Genomic DNA, 19,563 nt, shown 5'->3' with positions numbered 1-19,563 from the left:
AGCACTGCAGTGATTGAGTGTGAGGGAAATTTATCTTCATTATTAGGTTACATTCATTAAAACTCAGTACACATAAGGATGATGGATTCCTTCCCGCATGAAGAAACTGCTGCATCATAGTAACTTATGAATCTTTTGAGGCTTTAATGCATGGTCATGTTTTTGTTCTGTGTTTAATTAATTTTTGTATTTCCTTTGGCACTCCAAACACAGATGAATTACAGAGAATCACTCACCTGAGCCAGCAACTTGAGAGCTGGACACCTCTCTACCAAAATTTAAAAAAAAATTAAAATTAGAAAGTATTATTATTAATACTGTGTTTACACTATTATTAATAGTGTGTTATTATTGACTTTAAAAAGTATCTTATACTTTTCATATACTGACACAACATTTATCTTTGAAACCTTGCAGAAGTATGCTTTTATTTCTATAGAAAGAAATTCCTATGGATTTAGGATTTCTATTGCGTCTAATAAAATTAATATTGTTGCGTGGTAATCTGTTGTACTGTGGGACAAAAATAGTGACTGTTCATATTTTAATTCAATGGTGTTTTTAAATTATCTATCTCTTCCTTTTACCAAGTTAATGATTTAGTTAGCCTTTCGTAATGAAAGGGTATAATTTTAATAATACATTTCAGTCTAATAAAGCTTTGAGAAGCTGCTATTCCAGAATAGCTCACTGGAATGCTGGTATTCTTACTCATAAAGGCATCCCATTGGATGAATATTATGGATATCCTTATGTTTTATGATCTTAAAAGTGCTTTTATTTTAATATCTATTTTTTGTTAGCTGGAATATCTTACACTTGGTCTCAAGCACTACAAGATTTCTATAGCTGCCGAACTGAAAGATAATACTGCAATGTAGGTGTATATCAGTGATACACCAATGATGGTAAAATTAATTTCTTTTTAAGGGAGCCCACATATTTTACATGTTTTATTCCTAACTGTACACTTGTTAAAGTTGCTTGTTCTATAATAAATATGCACTATAACATCTACATTAATAGCTTCAGATTCAAGAGAGCTACTTTCTTCAATTCAGATGTTCTCTTAAAGTTTCATAAATACTCCAAATTACGCACGATTCCTTTTTGATGATAGTTATTCCCATGGAACACCAGAAGTATTGTGTGTGGGACCCATATATGAGGGACCTATTCTTCAAAAATGGTGAATAGATAAGAATGGAAAAAGCAAATAGTTCTGCTGCATAGACCTCTGCAAATCAACCAACCTCTCCCACACATGGTGTGGGGGGGGTGTGTGAATAAAGGTGTTGAGTTAAAATAGTCAATATCTCATATTTAACAGAGCTGAAATTCAGTTAATTAGGCCATCTGGTGGACTTGTGTAATTGTTAGGTTTTTTTAGTTATCCAGAGATATCTGCTCCTTGTGGATATATCATGGTGAGTTTGAGATGCAGATCACGTGAGCTATCTGAAGTAGGGTATATATAAGCAGCCAAATTCAATCATATTTCAGAAGACTTTAGTGAGAAGTGGGAGAATTTGTGAAGTAGTATTTTTTAATTTAAATAGAAAACTGAATAAAATAGAGTAAGAAAAAGCGATTATTACAGAGCTATAAAAATTCTAGCAGTAGGTGAGAGTGGATCCTAAGTCTCTGGTGTCCACCAAGGAGAGAACCATGAAGGGAGAACAAAAGCAGCTCTCATATATGAGAGGAGACTGTGAAGCAAGAAAAAATAAAGATGGTGAAATGGGTAGAAATAAAAACCAGGGAGAAACATGAAGTCTATGCAGGAAGTTTTCCACCAAAGGACTGTGGATTTTAATAATTTGAAAGGAATAATTATTTTAATGTATTTCTGAAAATTACCTCAATTCTTCATTGCCAGAATAACATAGCACAGTGATTAACTGCAGGGAAGAATTACAAAAAATAGCATAGCTGCAAATTAAAACTAATAATAATGTTATCCCAGATACAGTAATTTCTTAGTATGTTACTTTTTTTTCTTTTTTTTTTTTTTTTTAATCTGTAGAAATTTAATAATGACTGGTGGATAGGACGATTGGTAAAAGAAGGCTGTGAAATCGGATTCATACCAAGCCCAGTCAAACTAGAAAACATGAGGCTGCAGCATGAACAAAAGGCAAAACAAGGAAAATTCTACTCCAGGTAAAAACAAGAAATCATTAATAATAGCAACATTGTCTGTGACACAACTTGGAAATTGATGCTGTGTATCAGTCATATATATGCCTAAATGTTGTTAGTGGCAGCCACAAACATTTTTGATCAATGAAAAAATTAATATATAATGAATTATACTATTTATTATATATAACATTATTTTAAATATTATATTATTAATTAATAAGTTTATTAATATCATTGCAATCTGGGAGAAAAGGAGATATTTAAATTGGCAATCTGTGGTGGCCTATCACTGAAATGGTTTCCTTCCTTTTTTGTAAAATAATTGCTAATATACATTACAGTAAGTACATTTACTATCTATACATTTACATTTACTATTACATTTACTAAGTTAATTTTTTTTACTTAAAATTACTTTATCTAAATCCTGTAGCATTTTTAATTGTTTTGATGATCCTTCTATTTCTAAACACATTTAAATATCATTTTAGAAATTTCAGAAAATGTTAAGATGAGTTTACTTGTAAGCCAGAGCCAGTGCCCGTTAGTTAGCTCGTAGGGAAAAAATAGTCTTGTCAAATTCATTGCCTACAACCACAGCTTTTAAGAACAGTACATTTTATGATGGAAGTTTCATGTCAAGTCATTTGTTATCTCTGACTGCAGCCATCATTGCGTAAGAAAAAGGACTGTTTTGAGATATTCTGAACAATACTACAAGATAGAATAATGTCACCTTTACTCTCGAATTCTTAATAAAGTAGTTTTCTAGCAACACCTGTGGAAGTAAATGTCACTTGTTTCCCTTTGAGTATAAAGGAAAAAATATTCCCAGTGTATTTGAGTGGGATGGACCTGGAACTGAGCTAGGAACCATTCAGGAAGCCAGAAATGCTTTCCTATCTCTATAGAAAGGGCAGCAATGTTTGTAGAACGTGTCTAGAGTAGGACACTGTGATTGGCCAGTGCTCAGCTACATTCACCAGCTGTCAAATGCTTTTCCCATGAGCATGCTGTCCTAGCAGAAGGGTGCTGGATCCTTATTCCTCTAGTGACACGTCTGGGACAGCCAGATGTGTTCCAGTGATTTGGTTCTTTTCCAAATTGTAGAGGCTTCCATTCTCCAGAAATTTTCACTGAAGATAACATTGTCCTACACCAAAAATGCATTAACTTATTAATATTTCAAGACAATTTTTCTTTACTGACAGAGAAAGTGGAAACTAGTACTATCACAGGAATTATTTGAAGAGTGAAATAACCTTTCTTACATTTTTTCAGAGCTTTTCTCATTATGGTAACTGAAATAACAAAGGCAAGAACTGTTGTTTCATTTTCACTACTTGGATAGGTTTTCACAAAGCAGAACTTGACAAAAATCTTAGACTAGTTTAAATTTGAGAGACTTTTTTTCTTCAGTGCTATATTGTATTGCGAAAGCAAAAGAGTTTGTACGTTAATTAAATTGAAAAGATGATAGAGACAGTCTCATCTTCATTAGCAATTTATCAATAACTCCTCAGCTGAAGTAAACAGATATGCTCACTGGCTTAAGAATTAATCTTATTAATGGGCAGTAATATTAATTAATATATACCAGTAGCCATAATAATTACTGAATTGTATTAAGATACTGAGGAAATGAGAGCAGCAGAATAAATTGCACAGCAGCACAGGAAGTATGATTGATGTTTGCAGTTCCTCAGGTCTCAAAATGTACATGCATTTTGTGGGAGATGTATATTTTATACCTCTGCCAGAAATACTGTTTGTCTCACAGCTAGCACTTCATTTAGTAGGCATATAATAAATAAACTAGATTAAATATTGAGAAAGCTACAGAACTTCAAACTAATATATTACTTTACTCCAGTAAATCAGGAGGAAACTCTTCATCCAGTTTGGGTGACATCGTTCCTAGTTCCAGAAAATCGACGCCTCCATCATCTGGTGAGTAGGTTGTGAACCCTTCAGTAAAGAGACTCATTAACCTAATCTGTTAAAATTCATGTACCATTAGACCTCTTCTTCTTCTTACTCCCCATTCTTCTTAGGTAAAACCCGAGTGGCATGTTTCCAGATGAGGCTGGTTTGGATTGGTTGGAAGTAATGGAGTCAATGCCAGCAAGTTCAGACAATAATTAAGGCACAAAATTCCCTCTTTGCTCTTACCACAGAGTTTTGTAGCAGATACATAATAGATCTGTGAGATTACATTACAGTAGGATACTGGAAAGTTTGGTCTGGTCTGAGCACTCCTACTGAACAATGAATACTTCCTTTTACAGGAGAAAAAGCAGCAATAAAATTAGAAGTTCCTGAGAGGTTTCTGCAATAGCATCAAGAAAGGCATTATTTTAAAGCATCAGGAACATTTAGTTTCATAATTCTGATCATGAGGATGTGCTTCACATAATTCTAGGATGCTGGGTATTTCCTGCCTTTGACAAATTTTTCAAATATTCTATTTTGTACTTAGAGCATCAACATACATATTTAACTTTAGTTAGGTTGGATTCGCATGGTATGAAGCAAATATGTGGCAAGTTGGGGGAGGATGCTGGCATTAGCTCCATTAAAAAAACTCAGCAGAAGATCACAAAAAGAATTGCTATTGAATTCAGCTGCTGTGTTGCTGGATGTCTTATCTTCTCATATACATTGTAAATACCTGAAAACAGAAAATATTAATCAGTGTTGCTAGTGCCTTTTTTACTAGGGCAAAGACATGGATCTTCCAATCATACTAATTTTTATGGAGTCTGGTCTACGGAGCAGGCATCTTATAATGAGCCTGAAGATTTTAAAGTATTTACTTGGTCATTTAAAAGGGAGACAGAGAAATTAAATCATGTTTTGGTAGTGGCTTCATTTGGTTCAATCAATTTAAAAATGTATCAGTCTTGTGAAACCATGGATTTGTTAGTAACAACCAACTTTATTGCAATTGTAGTTTGTTTATAAAAAATCCGCCTCAGTTTAACTTCTCTTTTCTTTTGAAAATATTGTATTAGTTTACTAATGTATGTTTGTAATAAGTGTGTAGAACACACCTTAATCTTTTATTTTCTGATGGCTTTAAAATGATGTGTTTACTGTTAAGGCCAACTTTTTCAACAACTGCATTTTTGTAGTGAAATTGTCCATTGACTCAACCTACATTGTAATTTTATAGTTAGAGCATGTGAAATGCTGTAATATTATTTGCTATCAAAAAACACTTGAAGATCAGTACATGTATTTCAAAAATGTTGCACAGAAATTAGAGTTAGGAACACAGATATCACGTAGATTACCAGCTGACTGTCACCCATCCTCTAATTTTCATTGCATTGAGTTGTTTCTTCAGGCACTGTCTTTCAAGAAGCATGGTTTTCTGGAGAAAGAAGGAAATCTGTTAAAGTGTATTCAGTTACAGTGAAGATTTGAAAATATGTATGGATAGTGCACATTAACTTGTTCTGTGATCCAAGATTTTGAGTCCACAATAATTTTTTGCTTATGACATCCTAAGAAAGGTGAAAAAGGCACTGTTTATGACTAGAAGAAGAATTCAAGTGACTTTGAAGGACAATTCAGTTATTATTCCCACACCTCCTCTCTTTGAAAGTATAATCAATACATCAATACAAATACATCACGTATTTCATAAGTTGAAGAATACTAACTAAATAAGTTAATTTCATTTTTTACTTTGAGTCAGGGATGGTTGTTTTCAATATAAAATAGTGCCACAGAAAAACCAAACCAACACAAACACACAAACAAGATGAAGAACTAGTGAAAAACAAATGGAAGAGTGGCTAATATCCATTTAAATAATGAATATTGTTATAGTAAACATTCCACACAGTCCTATTAAGCCACCAAACTGGGTAAGAATAATGCTGAAAATTACTGAAAAGACCCCAGTGAACTATAGATATTTAACAGTAAAAGAATTGTCATAGGAGATGTTCCATAGTGTGAAGACTGAGAAAGAAAAAAGGAGTTATTGGTAACTAGCTGATCAAATTCTGCTGATCAAAGCTTAAGGTAACTGATTTTTCTTTACTGACAATTTCAGTTGAGCATAGTACCAAAGGAGTTTTCATGGTCTTATTGTGAGTGATTTACAGCATCTGTGCTGGCCTGTATCAAGAAAATATAATATGTTCTTTTTATACTTATGAAGAGGATGAAGGAACAGTGTTGCTAGAAGAAAATGTTGCATGATTTCTGTGGTTGTTTTTAGGAGCAGGATTATAGAAACAGGATGAGGATCTACTCACTGGATTTTTCCTTGGAAGGACAGACTCAAAGGCACAGTAACTCAGGGAATGTCAGGCATCAAGGCCTTAGATCTGTGGATAATTCAAACAGGAAAATGTACTTTATGCAAACAAAAGAGATTGCTGCCCCAAGTATCTGTTACATCAATAGCTGCACGTATGCTTGACAGAAATATTTATTTGTTACATAATTTAATAGCACATGCTATGTATTAGTTGATGTCCCACTCATGAATCAGATGAAATCAGGTCACTAAGATGGTTTCATAATAGTTTGCAATGATTAATTAAGGGTTTGGATAAAGTCAATACAAACTATTCTGCTTACAGATCTGTTTAGGGTTTTAGGCTCGGTTTGACGTCCTGGCATGTCAAGATAAGTGTGTGTTATCAGAGGGGTGGGTAACATCTTCACACACAACGGTGGTGATGTATGACTCCTTATGGGTCACTTTTGTGCATCTGCTTGCTTTCTGAAAACAAGTTTAAACCACTACATAAGATCAGGATTGATTGTTGTAAATAAGAAAGCTTTTGTTTGGTTTTGTTTGGTTTTACATGTGGTTGGCAGGTACCTGTTCTACTCAGCATTCAGGATAATACGGCTTTGCATTTTGAAAGTGTATTTATTACTGAGTCTGTCAGGATTCCAGTTGAAACTGTTATTACTTACTTGCTGAAAAGGGTAAATAATTTGTGGTTATGGTATAAGCATTTTTTGTTATATATTCTTTTGGGGTAGAGATTGAACAGCAGTGGTTTATTGTATTCTCTTCCATTTTACCCTGCCTACATCCTGACTCTTTAAATAAGATTCATGACTCTGAGCTAAGCTGGGATCATTTCCTTTCTTCTGCTATCCGTTCTTTTTAATTTTCATTATTAGTAGATCTATGTTTAGATACTCTTAATAAATGTATCTTATGAGTACAATGCATTTTTATTTAAAATATTAAAAATGCCAATTATAGTCCATCCTGAGATAAATGTAGCTAAAACTGTACCAATATCTGGCTGATTTTGTCATCAAAAGTGATTTTTCTTCTAATTCTTCATTTCCCATCGACACAGTAGTAACATTTCAAATTTCAATTGATGATACCCATTTTCATTTAGTGTTCATTGCTATAAAATAATCCAAATTATTGGATTTGTTGACCAAGTTCTGTTGTCTACATTGGTGGAAGTCTTACCTATTCAAGTGAATATTTTGGATTTACACTGGTGTAACAAGAACAAACTTGGCCATTGGTCTATTTTGTAAATATTACAGTAGCTGTTACAGATCACGTTCTGTCTTTTAATCCTAAAGAACTGCACCTTTACATTTTTCCCTTTGTTTTATTGTGTTTTTTTTTCTCATGGTCAAATTTTAATTTTAATTTATTTCTTTATTTATTACTCTGGACTGTTTTATTTCTGTTTACCTGTAATTTCCTTTTTAACCTATCTTTACTTTCCCTGTCATCTGATAATTCTGAATTGTTTGTCTGTATATAGCTGTAGACATAGATGCCACTGGCTTAGATGCAGAAGAAAATGATATTCCAGCAAACCATCGCTCCCCCAAACCCAGTGCAAACAGTGTAACATCACCCCACTCCAAAGAGAAAAGAATGCCCTTCTTTAAGAAGGTAACACCAACTTCCAAGCTCCCATCTGTGCACCTGCTCACCTGCACTGCGTCGCATTTCTAGTCCTGTTAACTGTCTGCGTCCTTTGACAAGCCAATAACACGCATGCTTTGTTGTTCTTTGTTTCTTTTCCATGCTGCTGTAGCTAAGCAGAAGCAGAAATCGGTAAGTTTATATCGACATCGCCTGTGTTTATCCTGCCACTGGCATCATTAGCATTATTACTCCAGATTAACAATGCAGCTATTCTAGAATTAAGGATGAAGAGATGTGTTGAGCTAATAGTGGATTCATTACAGGAAAACAGGCAAAAGTTCTGTGTGTCTGTGAAACTCTGCTACGTACTTTTCCTTTTTGATGGAATAAAAGGACACACTTCTAAAATGTTTGAGAAAATTATTTCTAGCATTGTAATGCACCTCTCTAGTGCATGTTTATTCTTTCTATATATTTCTCAAGGGTTTTTTTTTTTTTTCTTTATTACTCAGTCTGTTGAAATCATTATTGGTATCTATCAGATACTCAGTTTGGCCTTTGGAAACAAATTGTCAAATTCATTGTATTTTTAATTTAGTCTATACTTAAGCTTCTAATTCACTAGGTGCAAAGTCTGCAAGTGCACAAGACCAGTGGAAAACCTCAGACTTGTTTTGACAGTTTACTTCAGGTTTTTCCTGTTGTTATGTATAAATTACCAGTCAAATGTTCTTGCCATCCATCAGTGAGACTTTTTTAGTATCTCAGCTATTGGAAGTGGTACTGGTGGTTCCCAGGAGAGCCTATGTTTCTCCATAGATAACCTAGATAACTACAGAATTATGCAATTGACATCCTGTTGCAAAAAGCTGCAATAGGTTTCTAGGGCCTTTGCTGGAGTAAGTTAGCAAGACATTAGGTAGCAGCCAAACTATGTAGTGAAATACCATATTTTGACGGTTTTGTTTTAAAATCTGTAGTCTTCATAGCTCTCATTCATTTGGTCTTAACCACTCACTTAAATCTACAGGTAATAACTGACTGTTATAGTGCTTACACAGTACCAAGTGACATTGTTGTCCCTGCTGTGGATGCTCTCGTGTTTAATAAGTAGATCTTTGTTTCTGTCTCTCTTTTCTTGAACTCTTTTACATAGTATTGAATCCTACTCATTTCTGAAGTCACTGCTGTTGGCTCCAGTTTGGTCTGTTAAGCCTGGGGTAGAAATCAACAGCGGGTTCTTACTTCTGAGTAATTTCTTACTTCATCATATTTTTAATTGGATAATACATGCTGACATGTATTGGATGCTGTCTGCATAAGCATCTTCCAAAGCTGCAGCTTCCAAATGAACAACCTTAGACCTGGAAGAGGGTTAGTCCCACATCTTTCTTTGACTCCGTGGTGCCTCTTTTCTTCCATATCAGAACCATTACTAGTGTTAGTGGGGTTTGTAATACTGACATTTGCATTGTGTACTGGATGGCCATCCCAAAGTAACCTACAGAGTCAAACCACTGAGTAAAGGCCATATATTCAAATCTGCCATATTCGAGTTCATATTTGAACTTGAATGTGCAGTGAAAGCTGTATAGTTCAGTACCAGTCTCTTAGAAAATACTAGATTCTCTACTGCTAAATTAAAGAACTTTAATGCTTCCATTAGATAACTTCTACTCAATTTCCTGCTGACAGTTTCATTATTTCAAGCTGTAAAAATTTGAGAAAAAATGCCCATTGCACCAGAACAGATTTTAAAAATACCCCATATTCCATCAAATAAGGTAATTTCTGTGCTTGCCCTGATTGCCAAATAGCTGGTTAACTTCTAGCATGAATGCCTTTTGTTAAGTCAGCCACATTAAGACAAAGATCTGTTGCATCAGGGCACTCATGCTAAAAGCACTCATACAACTGTAATGAATTTTTCTTCGAATCTGTCTCAAATATGCTTATCAGATTACTTAAAATGTTAGCAAGAACAGTTAAGGACTGCTTTTGGATACAGGCCCAGCCTAATTGCAGGGGTTCACTTTGAAACATGTTGAGTCAGATTCTGTACTGTGAAAAATAAATTCATTTCACATGCTTATGATGCCTTGGGCACTGGTCTTCATTCTCATGTTGTTAATTATCTTGTGAAACTACAGGTAACAAAAAATTAATCACATTGAGGGACATTCACAAAAATATTTTCTGTGTTTTAGACTGCTTTAGACTGCTGCTTGTGTAGCATTGTGTGCTGTCACTATAAATGTCTGTCTTTGTGGGTTTGTGTTTTGGAATGTATATATTTATTTTAATGTTATTGTGAAACACCTTGGGATACATTGAGTTCTGGAACAATGAACAATGTCTGTATTCTGTGATCTTGACTGATGTATTTATACTATGTAAGCATTTGAAAAATAGATCTGGTATTTCTTTTTCTGTAACACCCACACATTTCTGGGTTTGGATTTCAATCTTTTATACCCAAGACAAAGATAAACCAAAACTTTCCTTACGAACAAAAACCTCTTTCTGATTAGACCCCATTCATTCATGGTGATATATATTGAACAGCCACATACTAAAAAAGAAAAAAATGCCAAACTTAACCGTTTATTTCTTTTTGTATTGTATTGTGATAACAATATCAAATTTTTGCAACACTTAAAAAGGAAGTAATCTATTCTATCTTTGTATGCAAGAATACTTTTTTAGAAATTGTGCTTGATACATCAGTTAGTATTTTGGTAAGCATGGTACTACCAGAATCCATTCTTGGGTGGTGACAAGAACTTCCCAAAGTTCCAAGCTTTGCTTATGATAATTTTCTAGAAATACTAACTTGATCAGTCATTATTTTGATTTAATTTGTATTTGAATTGTGGGTGCAAATGTGGATGTCACACTGAGAGCTGCCATGAGAATTTGCAGTGATGTCACAATGTTTTTCCAAGGAGTGGGCAGATCTGAACATTAAAAAAAAAAGATGTATTTTCTCATCCCCTTTTGTTTTAGTTTTCTCTTTCATAATTTCCTTTATAAAATTTCTGTTGAAAACAGAAACAGCTGCAGAATTAACCATTTCAATTCATTAGTTGTTGGAAATAACCTTTTCAATTTACCTGTTAGGAATTATGCAGTGGGAAATGTGCATGACCCATAATAAGAGTTTTTAACTATCCAAAGTATATATGAAAACAGTAGGAAACCCTAAAGTCAAAGAAAGTTTTTTCAACAGAACTCCCTGAACCTCTTATGTCCTTGTCTTGTGCTAGCAGTTCCTGGGAAAAGTTAATGAATCTGAGATTTCTGTGACATTACTGGAAATTCAGAGTTCCCAATATTTAAGAATGTATAACACTTTCTCTAAGTGTTGTGATGCTGAAAACTTTTTCTGTTTTGCAGACAGAGCACATCCCTCCCTATGATGTAGTGCCTTCTATGAGACCAGTAGTTTTAGTGGGGCCTTCTCTGAAGGGATATGAGGTAACTGATTGTCGTAAATAGTTGTTACAAAATGCTGTGCTTCCTTTGTATTTGATAATTTATAACATAAGCAAACATCAGACAGTTTTTACTCCTACTGAATAGCTGTTTATTTTTTATTTTACTTCATCTCAGAATTAAGATTAAGAATAAATTTCATTCCAGTCCCGTTGTTCAGATACGAGATTTACTGTCAGCTTTATTCTATAATATTCTTAGCATTCAGTATTATGAATTTCCTATGCAATTATTCATTTGTTGTTTTTTTTTCATTCTAGGTAACAGATATGATGCAAAAAGCATTATTTGATTTTTTAAAACATAGATTCGAAGGGCGGTAAGTACTTTGCAATGCAAATATACTTCAGGTTTCATTTGGGTATTACCAGGTTTTTCAGAAATAATAACTTTGGACAAAATTAGGAATGACAACTAATTCCTTGATCAGTGGACTATAAGTCTGGATTGGAAGTTTCCTTGACAGAGCATGCAGAGGTTGTGTTGAAGTGGGAAGTGTTCTGGGGCATATATTTGTTGAGAGTGGAAAAAAGGATGTCTTCTTCTTGATGGCTGTGACATTCACACTCCAAATTGCTAGGTATTTACCTACAGATTAAAAAGTGATTTTAAATATTTTTCAAGTGATATCTCATCAATGCTTCCCAGGTTTTGAGGAAACTGGCAAGATCTGAGGTTCCTCCTCAGCTCTACTTCCTCACTTGGCACCCAGCTTGGAAAGAGTGATATGAGATTCAGACTATCTGGTGTATGGGATTGTCAAACTTTTGATCCCCCAAGACAGGAGCTTGGTTTGACAGTAGTTCTGGGCTCTATAGTGGGAAGTTTCAAAAGGAGTGGGATGAGGGGGTGGGGCAGTGCCCTACCTTGCTGAAATCCAGTCACCCTTGGCAGCACACTGGCTGCACTCCCTGGGTTCTGATCTGAGTGGCTGCAGCACACTTGTCTGTAACACAATGGGAATTGTATTTGAGCCTTCAGACATTAGAGTGGTACAGATTTCAAATTATATTCTGTCTCTAAAAGCAGTGCCCTGTTCTAAAAGTCCAACATCAGAAACCCATGGAGCAGAGACATGAGATGCATTCTCCAGACATGACTATATTGGTATTAGATCAAGCTCCAGACTAATATGTCCTAATTGGTTTATATTGTGAGGAAAAATTGTGAAAACAGGAAGGTCTTATAATAAAATCTGTAACTTCAAGGCATGTTCTATTTAGTTTGGAAGTGGTCAGATCCATAACACTCTTCTGTGTGTCCTGCTGCTGTCAAAACTTTGAAGAGGAAGCTTGAGGTTTTTTTGTCAATAGCTTCAGTCCTTTAAAACAGCACACATTGTTGTTTAAGCTGGTGGATTTTCTCAGTCAGAATAATGATGTCAATACCTAACCACTTTAGTAATCCCTCTTTATATTAGTCAGGATTGTCAAACCCTACATAACACACCTTCAGAATTGGAAGTTAACATTTGTTGCAAGCAGAAGAAAATTATTACATCTTTATGTCTAAATATTTTAGAAAATGTCAGATTTTCAGTTGTAGATCCAACTGTGGCATGGTGAATCCACAAATATTCCAAACAAAATTTGTGTCTTTAGTAGCAGATTTGAAGCATCCCAACTTCAGTAGCTACTGGAATCATTACTTAAGGTCCTGAACAAATTTGCACCAGAGATTCTCAGTTTCATGCTACTGCTTTGAGCTGCCAAACTGTTGTCCCTGCTCTCATTGCAATTGTTTTGCAATATGAATATACACACCCTTTGTTTTGAGGGCAGACTTGGTCTTCCTGATGTGGCGTTTCTCAAAGACATGAAAATGTCCTCAGAAATATGGTATAATGTCTTAAAATGAAAAATAGTATTTTTCATAGACAAACAGACTGATAAATCTTGCATTGTTCACTATATCATAATTTCATTTTAAAAGGCAAAAATTTACTATTGCCTATAGGAAGAAAGATTGGCAGAAAATAATCCAAATCAACACATAAAACCAGAAAGCTGTAAAAGTTTGCACTGTCCTTCCATTAGCAAATAAAGAAAACTAGCAAGTAGCCCAATATACATGTTTGTTTTAATTTTAAGACAAATGTCATTATCTGTAAGGAGCTATGCCAGAAATCACAACCTTTGGTTATGCTTTTAGTTTAAGTTCAATCACCCCATGATTTCTAAAATTATATTACTAATCAGTATTGTGCACATAATTCTGTTTTTTCATATTAACTTCTGGCTCTGTGACATTTTTTAGGTAACTGCATACACATGTTGCCTTAATTGGGAAATGGCCTATTGGATTACATTTCAGATGAACAAACAGCATCTGACTGTGCTTGCTAGAGAGGAGCCCTCCCACTTCTTAGCAAATCCATTTCCTCTTTTAAATTGCAAGCAAAATCCTACAAGGAAGAACAAGAGAATATCATCAGTCTGATTTCACTCTCAGCACTGGAAAAATGTGACCTCTTAACCTTATCAGACCAGAGAGTTTTAAAACGAACTTAAGGGTGCATTTTGACCCTGTAAAGCAAAATAAACCAAGGTAACTGTTTTCCTAGGAAAAAGAATATGCAGAAGGTTATGGAGCAGGTCAGTGCATAAACCTGAAAGCAACCACTTCTTTCTTGGCTCATCTTTTCTCATAAACACAAAACTGAGCCTGCCAGATAGTCAACCTAGGCTTTTCAAGTATGTGCTTCTCTAAGTTCCTATTTTTAGGTGTTAGTATTTCATTGCTAGCATGAATCTTTCTGGAAAATTATAGGTAGGTCTTGCATTCTGTTAGAAAAACACATGCTAGTAACCTGAACAATAAAAAAGCCAAAAAACCCCAATCCAAAACAAACAAAAAGCCCATTCAGTTATATTGCTGGACTAATTTCCCTAATAAGCCTTACCTTTACCATTTAGTTCTGCATATCCCTACATGTCTTACAGGTATGGCTAAAGTAAGCCAGGTTGTCATTCAGTACCATTCAAGAAGTCAGGGAAAGGAGAAACCAGCCTGTTCATACTGGGGATACTGGTGAAATGCTAGACCCTCACCAGACCTGGGGACCCCAGGGAAGTCCCTTCTTCTGCAGCAATCCCTAACCTAATCCTGCCTCCCCTGTCCCCAGGCACGTGTAGGAGGATGACTTATCAGTAGTTATTGTAGCAGTATTAAGTTAGAAAAAGTTTTTTCTCTGTTCACATTGGGTTAAGCATACTGTGCCGCTGAGAACTTGTTCTCCTATAGTCTTAGCCATCTTCTAGTGTTAAACGAGACTTCTCCCCACATCCCTGAAAGATCAATAACACTCAGTGCTATTTTGCTGTATTTATTTTGCAGTATATCAATTACACGAGTCACAGCAGACATCTCGCTTGCCAAACGCTCAGTATTAAACAATCCCAGTAAGCACGCGATCATAGAACGGTCTAACACGAGATCGAGCCTAGGTAAGTACCTGAAATGATGCTATCTCCAAATTGCCTGTGAAGTGTGCTACTCTCATTTCATATGTGTAAGCTAAAAATAGCCTTCTCTCTGCTGTGGGAAAATTGCAGTTCCCATAATTCAGAAATCTGTCACTAAAAATCATTTTAAAATCACTGTCAGGTAAACTTCCTATAGTGCTGATTTTGGTTTATTCTGCTTGTGCGCGGTTTTCATGTTTTGCTGTTGGCCTCAGTGGGGAGAGGCAGCCATCCACATAAAATCAGAAAACATGTTCTTCTGGTTAAATACTTGGAATTACATGAGTATTATTGATATTATGCATTATTTTAATAAGATTACTAGTGATAGCTACTGACATGAAGCCTGAGAAAAATTATTGAAGTGCAGATTTCATTAATTTTGTATCAGTTTTAACTAATCATAAGGTTGGTACTAAAATAGGAAGGATGCAAAAAGAGAGATGTTTTTAAAAAACTATACAGCTACATTCATAGCCTAAATTTCTGTCATCTTGCATGAGTCTTTTTGTGCTGAAGCTTGTCCAGTTGTATCAACAATTAAATATTTATTACCCAGAAACAAAAAGAAGCTTAGCTGGGAAGTTTGTAATTAAATGTAACCATTTACAGTACAGGTGGCTGCACTGGAGCTTCCCATCCAATGTGTCCATAGAATTAGGAGGAAAAGGTGATAATTTTGGAGTCTTAATTCCTGACTGCCTTTGCCTTTCCTCTAGAGTGAGATGTATCCAGGACTCTGCTGCTGTCACTGGTGCATTCCCTGTGTAGAGACACCTGGAAATAGCCAAGAGGTCTAGGGAAAGGTTCCCTGTCCATGGCAGGGGACTGGAGCTACATGACCTTTAAGGTCCCTTCCAGTACAAACCATTCTATGATTCTAAGATGAATCCTGCCAGGAGTCTACATCTACATACTTGTGTAAGGCTTGAATTAGATATGAGACAAAATCCCATAATAAATCCTACGCAATTCCCCCATCAAATACCAAAAAAAGGGGAACTTGCCATATCCCAGGTGAATACTCAGTCATGTTTGTGCCTTTTCAGAGCTGCAGGTTCCTCTTAGTAGCCTTTGAGAGAGATTGGTTTCCCCTGAACACACCATGGCATCTTGAAAAATTGCAAATTTTGTGGAACCAGAAAATAGTTCCATTCATTCTATTAAATAAGTTCTTTTCAGTTTTGCAACAAAAATATTTCCAACAATACCTGAACTGTGACTGAATATTTAACATTTGCCTAATATAGTAGTACTTTTTAGAATAAGCTTCTCCACCTTAAAAATTTTGACTTATCTTTCTTGAAAATTTGTTTCATAAAACCTTTGTTTTCAGCTATATGGAAAGCTGTGAATTTTTGCTTGAAAGTAGTCTATAGCTTCCAAGTGAGTCACCTATCACAAAATTCTGTACAGGGAAAAAATCAATAAAAATTAAATGCTGCCCAATCTTGTACACCTTTATCTCATGTAGAACTCTACCTGAGATAAATGCTCTCTTTTGAGAGCGTCAACATTTTTTCTTTATGTCAAGGTACTTCTTTAGATGTAGGTATTTAAAATGGGAGTTCTGACAGAACCTCATGTTGGGACACCCAAAAGATGACAGTGTTTGTATGCAAATATGTGGATAGATAGGTAGATGTATCTCTCTAGTTTTTGTAGCAGGCCTGTTATTAACTAACATTTCCTGCTACATATCAGGTTTTCAGTTGCGTATAATTGTTCTAAAAATTAAGTGATTTATAAAATTACTTTGAAGATCTTTGACCAGAGCAACTGGGTCATTCTAGCATAAAGTTAGGGAAAATTTAATTTTTTATGCTAAAATATTCTCAAACCCTTTTAATTCCGAAGCTGTAATACTTCCATTGTTCTAGTAATCTAGCAGGGTTTTGAAATTTGGTAGTGAACTGAATAAAATTTCAGTTACATGTTTCTGGGCAATTTTATAAAACTAATGAGAAAACTTGACCAAATTATTAGCAGCTGCTATTAGCACATGCCAAGTTTTGCATCTGAATAGCTTGAAGACTCAGCTTTCCTTGGCAAGGTCCAGCAATGATGCTGAGCAGAACCTGCTCCCAGCAGACTGAGTTAGGGCAGCCAAGCAGCACTGAGATGAAAAGATGCTCGTCTTTCAATTTGAAGTCCCTCCTTTGCTGTGCAGCATGGAGAATGGAATAAAAAGTCATCTACTTGAAAGATGTTCACCTGGAGGAATAGATGGCTGGCCAGACTAAGGCAGGAAGGCAAGTAGTGAAAATCCATTATGGAAAAGGTTGGACTTATGGAGAAGAAGTTGGGATAGTCAAACTCACTGATAAAGCACCTCCAGGTCAGTGCTCCAGGCATGGGATAAACCATGGGAGGACAGGAAGTCAGACAGGAAGTCAGGGAGGGAAGTAATGTGGCAGCAGTGTTGGGAGGAAAATTGAGATAAAGTAAAATAAGCTGGAATCAGAAAATGTAACTGCTTTTGTAAGACAGTGGAAAAGCCTTGCAGAAGGCAAAAGAAAAGAAGTACAAGGCATGTTACAGCCTGTTTCCTTGCCTATCTGCAATGTACCTCAAGGCAGAAATAAGAGTCAGAATCACAAAACATCATTGTAGTCTGCTGGTAGGTGACAACACACCACTGCTGTGAGTATTTAGTTGGCTGAAGTAGAAGAGGTGAGTGGTAATATCACTATATATATATATATCACTATATAGTGGAAGTTTTTTTTTTTTTCAGTTTGTGTGAAGAATTTGCTATAAATCAACAAAATATCCTGTTAAAAGAATATTATTAGTTTTACAAATTCAAACAGTACAAAATAAAGGTCAGGAAGTGATAATAAGAAGGCTAATTGTGCAGAGTTTTAGTATCTTTAGGTTATGTATGCTGTGATCCAGTCTTTGATCATATATTTACAGACTACCTTTCTACCAGTCCTCTGCCTTAATATGCTTGAAAAATGTATAAAACAGTGTGGGAAATTGGATGCAGTGCAATTGCCCCAGTGCAGTGTGGCTTTTGCTGCTTCTGACACAGAACTGCTGTACAGTACTGGATTAGTTATTTACAGACTTTATGAAGATGGCTATTCTTTCCCAGGGTTCTTTGTATGCTTCAGGCATCTTCTGTAGAATGACTGAGTGTTGAAGCTGAAACAGAAGTTCAAGCTTTGGACCTGTCAAATAATAGTGCGTGCCACCAAAATCAGCATGTTGCATGGTAATGCGCGGACTTGGAGAAGGGGGATGGAAAGCAGGCAGTTCTTTATGTAGTACTGGAACTCCTGTTGGGAGCTTGTAAAATATCAGCCTTGTGGATCCTCATTCCCCAGAGGTTCTCTTATTTTAGGCTCTACTCTTTGCATGCATTTAACTGGGGAAGTATTCTTTTCATTCCCAGCCTAGCTCAAAGAATTTTTTCCTTCTCTCAGATCAGTACTGATCGTCTGTACTGACAGTCTGTACTGACAGTACAGAGCAGCATCAGGAATGTCCTGAGTCTTAGTACTGACTTCTAAAAGAAGCTTCAAGGTTATGTTCCATTTTGGAAAAAAGAATCCCCAGGAATCAGGATTTCTTGCATTTCTATTCTGAATATAAATTTTACTGGTAATTACTCTGAAGAATCAGACATTTCTGAAAATTAACCCTCCAGAATTATTCATAACTTGTGATTATTCTTTGTAATTCAATTTTCTCTTTGGAATATGTTAATAATTCCAGCTTCTCACCTAACTGCGATTTTTCAAAGAGAAAAATATATATTTTTTTTTGCATATACCACTTAAGTAAGCTCCACAAAATAGCCCATAAATATTTTATGCATTCTGTTTTCAGAGAAAGATTAGAGCCATGTGTTCTAAATGAGATGTGAAACACGTATTTGACAATGAAGAGAAAGTAAATTATTTAATGGCTTCGTATCAGTTGACAGCGTATAGAGCTGCATACTGAATGAGACAGCAGCCCTAAAAGAACAGCTAAATTGTATGTTCCTGAATGTGCTCTCTTAAAATACAGATCGCAAAAGATTTGGTTTAGGGGAGCTATTTTGGCATTTCATAATTGATTAGCCTTAGCTTTGCAGCCAATAGTGTTCTCCACTACCACAAGTTTTATAGATATATAATTAAATCAGGACTCAGATCACATCAGTTCTTTTCTAGTATCTGTTGCAGGTCTTCTCAGAGTCCTGGAAAAGGATTTTTTTTCTCTACCTACATTTTCCCTTCTATAAAATGAAAATAATAGGGTAGTTTCCCTAAATCACCGGGGGGGCAAAGAAAAAAATCCCTTGAATTTCAGCAAATACTAAATTCTGAATTTGTGCTGGATGTTTTTGTTGCTTTGTTTGTTTGTTTATTTGTTTGTTTTTGTCCAGACTATCTATAATTACTTAGTTCTGGTCTAGGTATTTAAAACTGGTATTTATGACAAAATTTTTGTTCTTGTTAAGGAAAAACAGTATTTGTTTTAGTTTGTTTTAGTTTGCTCTGAAAGGGCTTCCTGACTGAACAAATATGAGATGTGGGGAGATGGGTTGCTCGCTTCTCCTTGAACAGTCATTGGCATGTGGAC

At 35.4% G+C, this 19,563-nt stretch overlaps 1 protein-coding gene across 11 annotated transcripts in view; it reads left to right on the top strand.

The window, feature by feature from the left end:
• The window catches only part of CACNB2 (calcium voltage-gated channel auxiliary subunit beta 2), a 244,665-nt gene that overhangs the window by 200,883 nt on the left and 24,219 nt on the right, over positions 1-19,563 (top strand). For 7 of the 11 annotated variants that reach the window (XM_030264561.4, XM_030264562.4, XM_072925471.1 and 4 more), the window contains 6 exons: positions 2,027-2,163; positions 4,019-4,095; positions 7,917-8,050; positions 11,423-11,503; positions 11,782-11,840; positions 14,858-14,967. In XM_030264561.4, coding sequence (XP_030120421.1) covers positions 2,027-2,163; positions 4,019-4,095; positions 7,917-8,050; positions 11,423-11,503; positions 11,782-11,840; positions 14,858-14,967 — 598 coding nt within the window. Of the gene's footprint in view, positions 1-2,026; positions 2,164-4,018; positions 4,096-7,916; positions 8,051-8,195; positions 8,216-11,422; positions 11,504-11,781; positions 11,841-14,857; positions 14,968-19,563 lie in introns of all 11 variants that reach the window. The other 4 variants (XM_030264566.4, XM_030264567.4, XM_041714390.2 and 1 more) reach the window with 1 other exon arrangement.

Source organism: Taeniopygia guttata, chromosome 2, assembly GCF_048771995.1.
Source record: "Taeniopygia guttata chromosome 2, bTaeGut7.mat, whole genome shotgun sequence".
In the NCBI taxonomy this organism is placed as follows: Eukaryota; Metazoa; Chordata; class Aves; order Passeriformes; family Estrildidae; genus Taeniopygia; species Taeniopygia guttata.
This window is presented reverse-complemented; position numbering and strand designations above follow the sequence as displayed.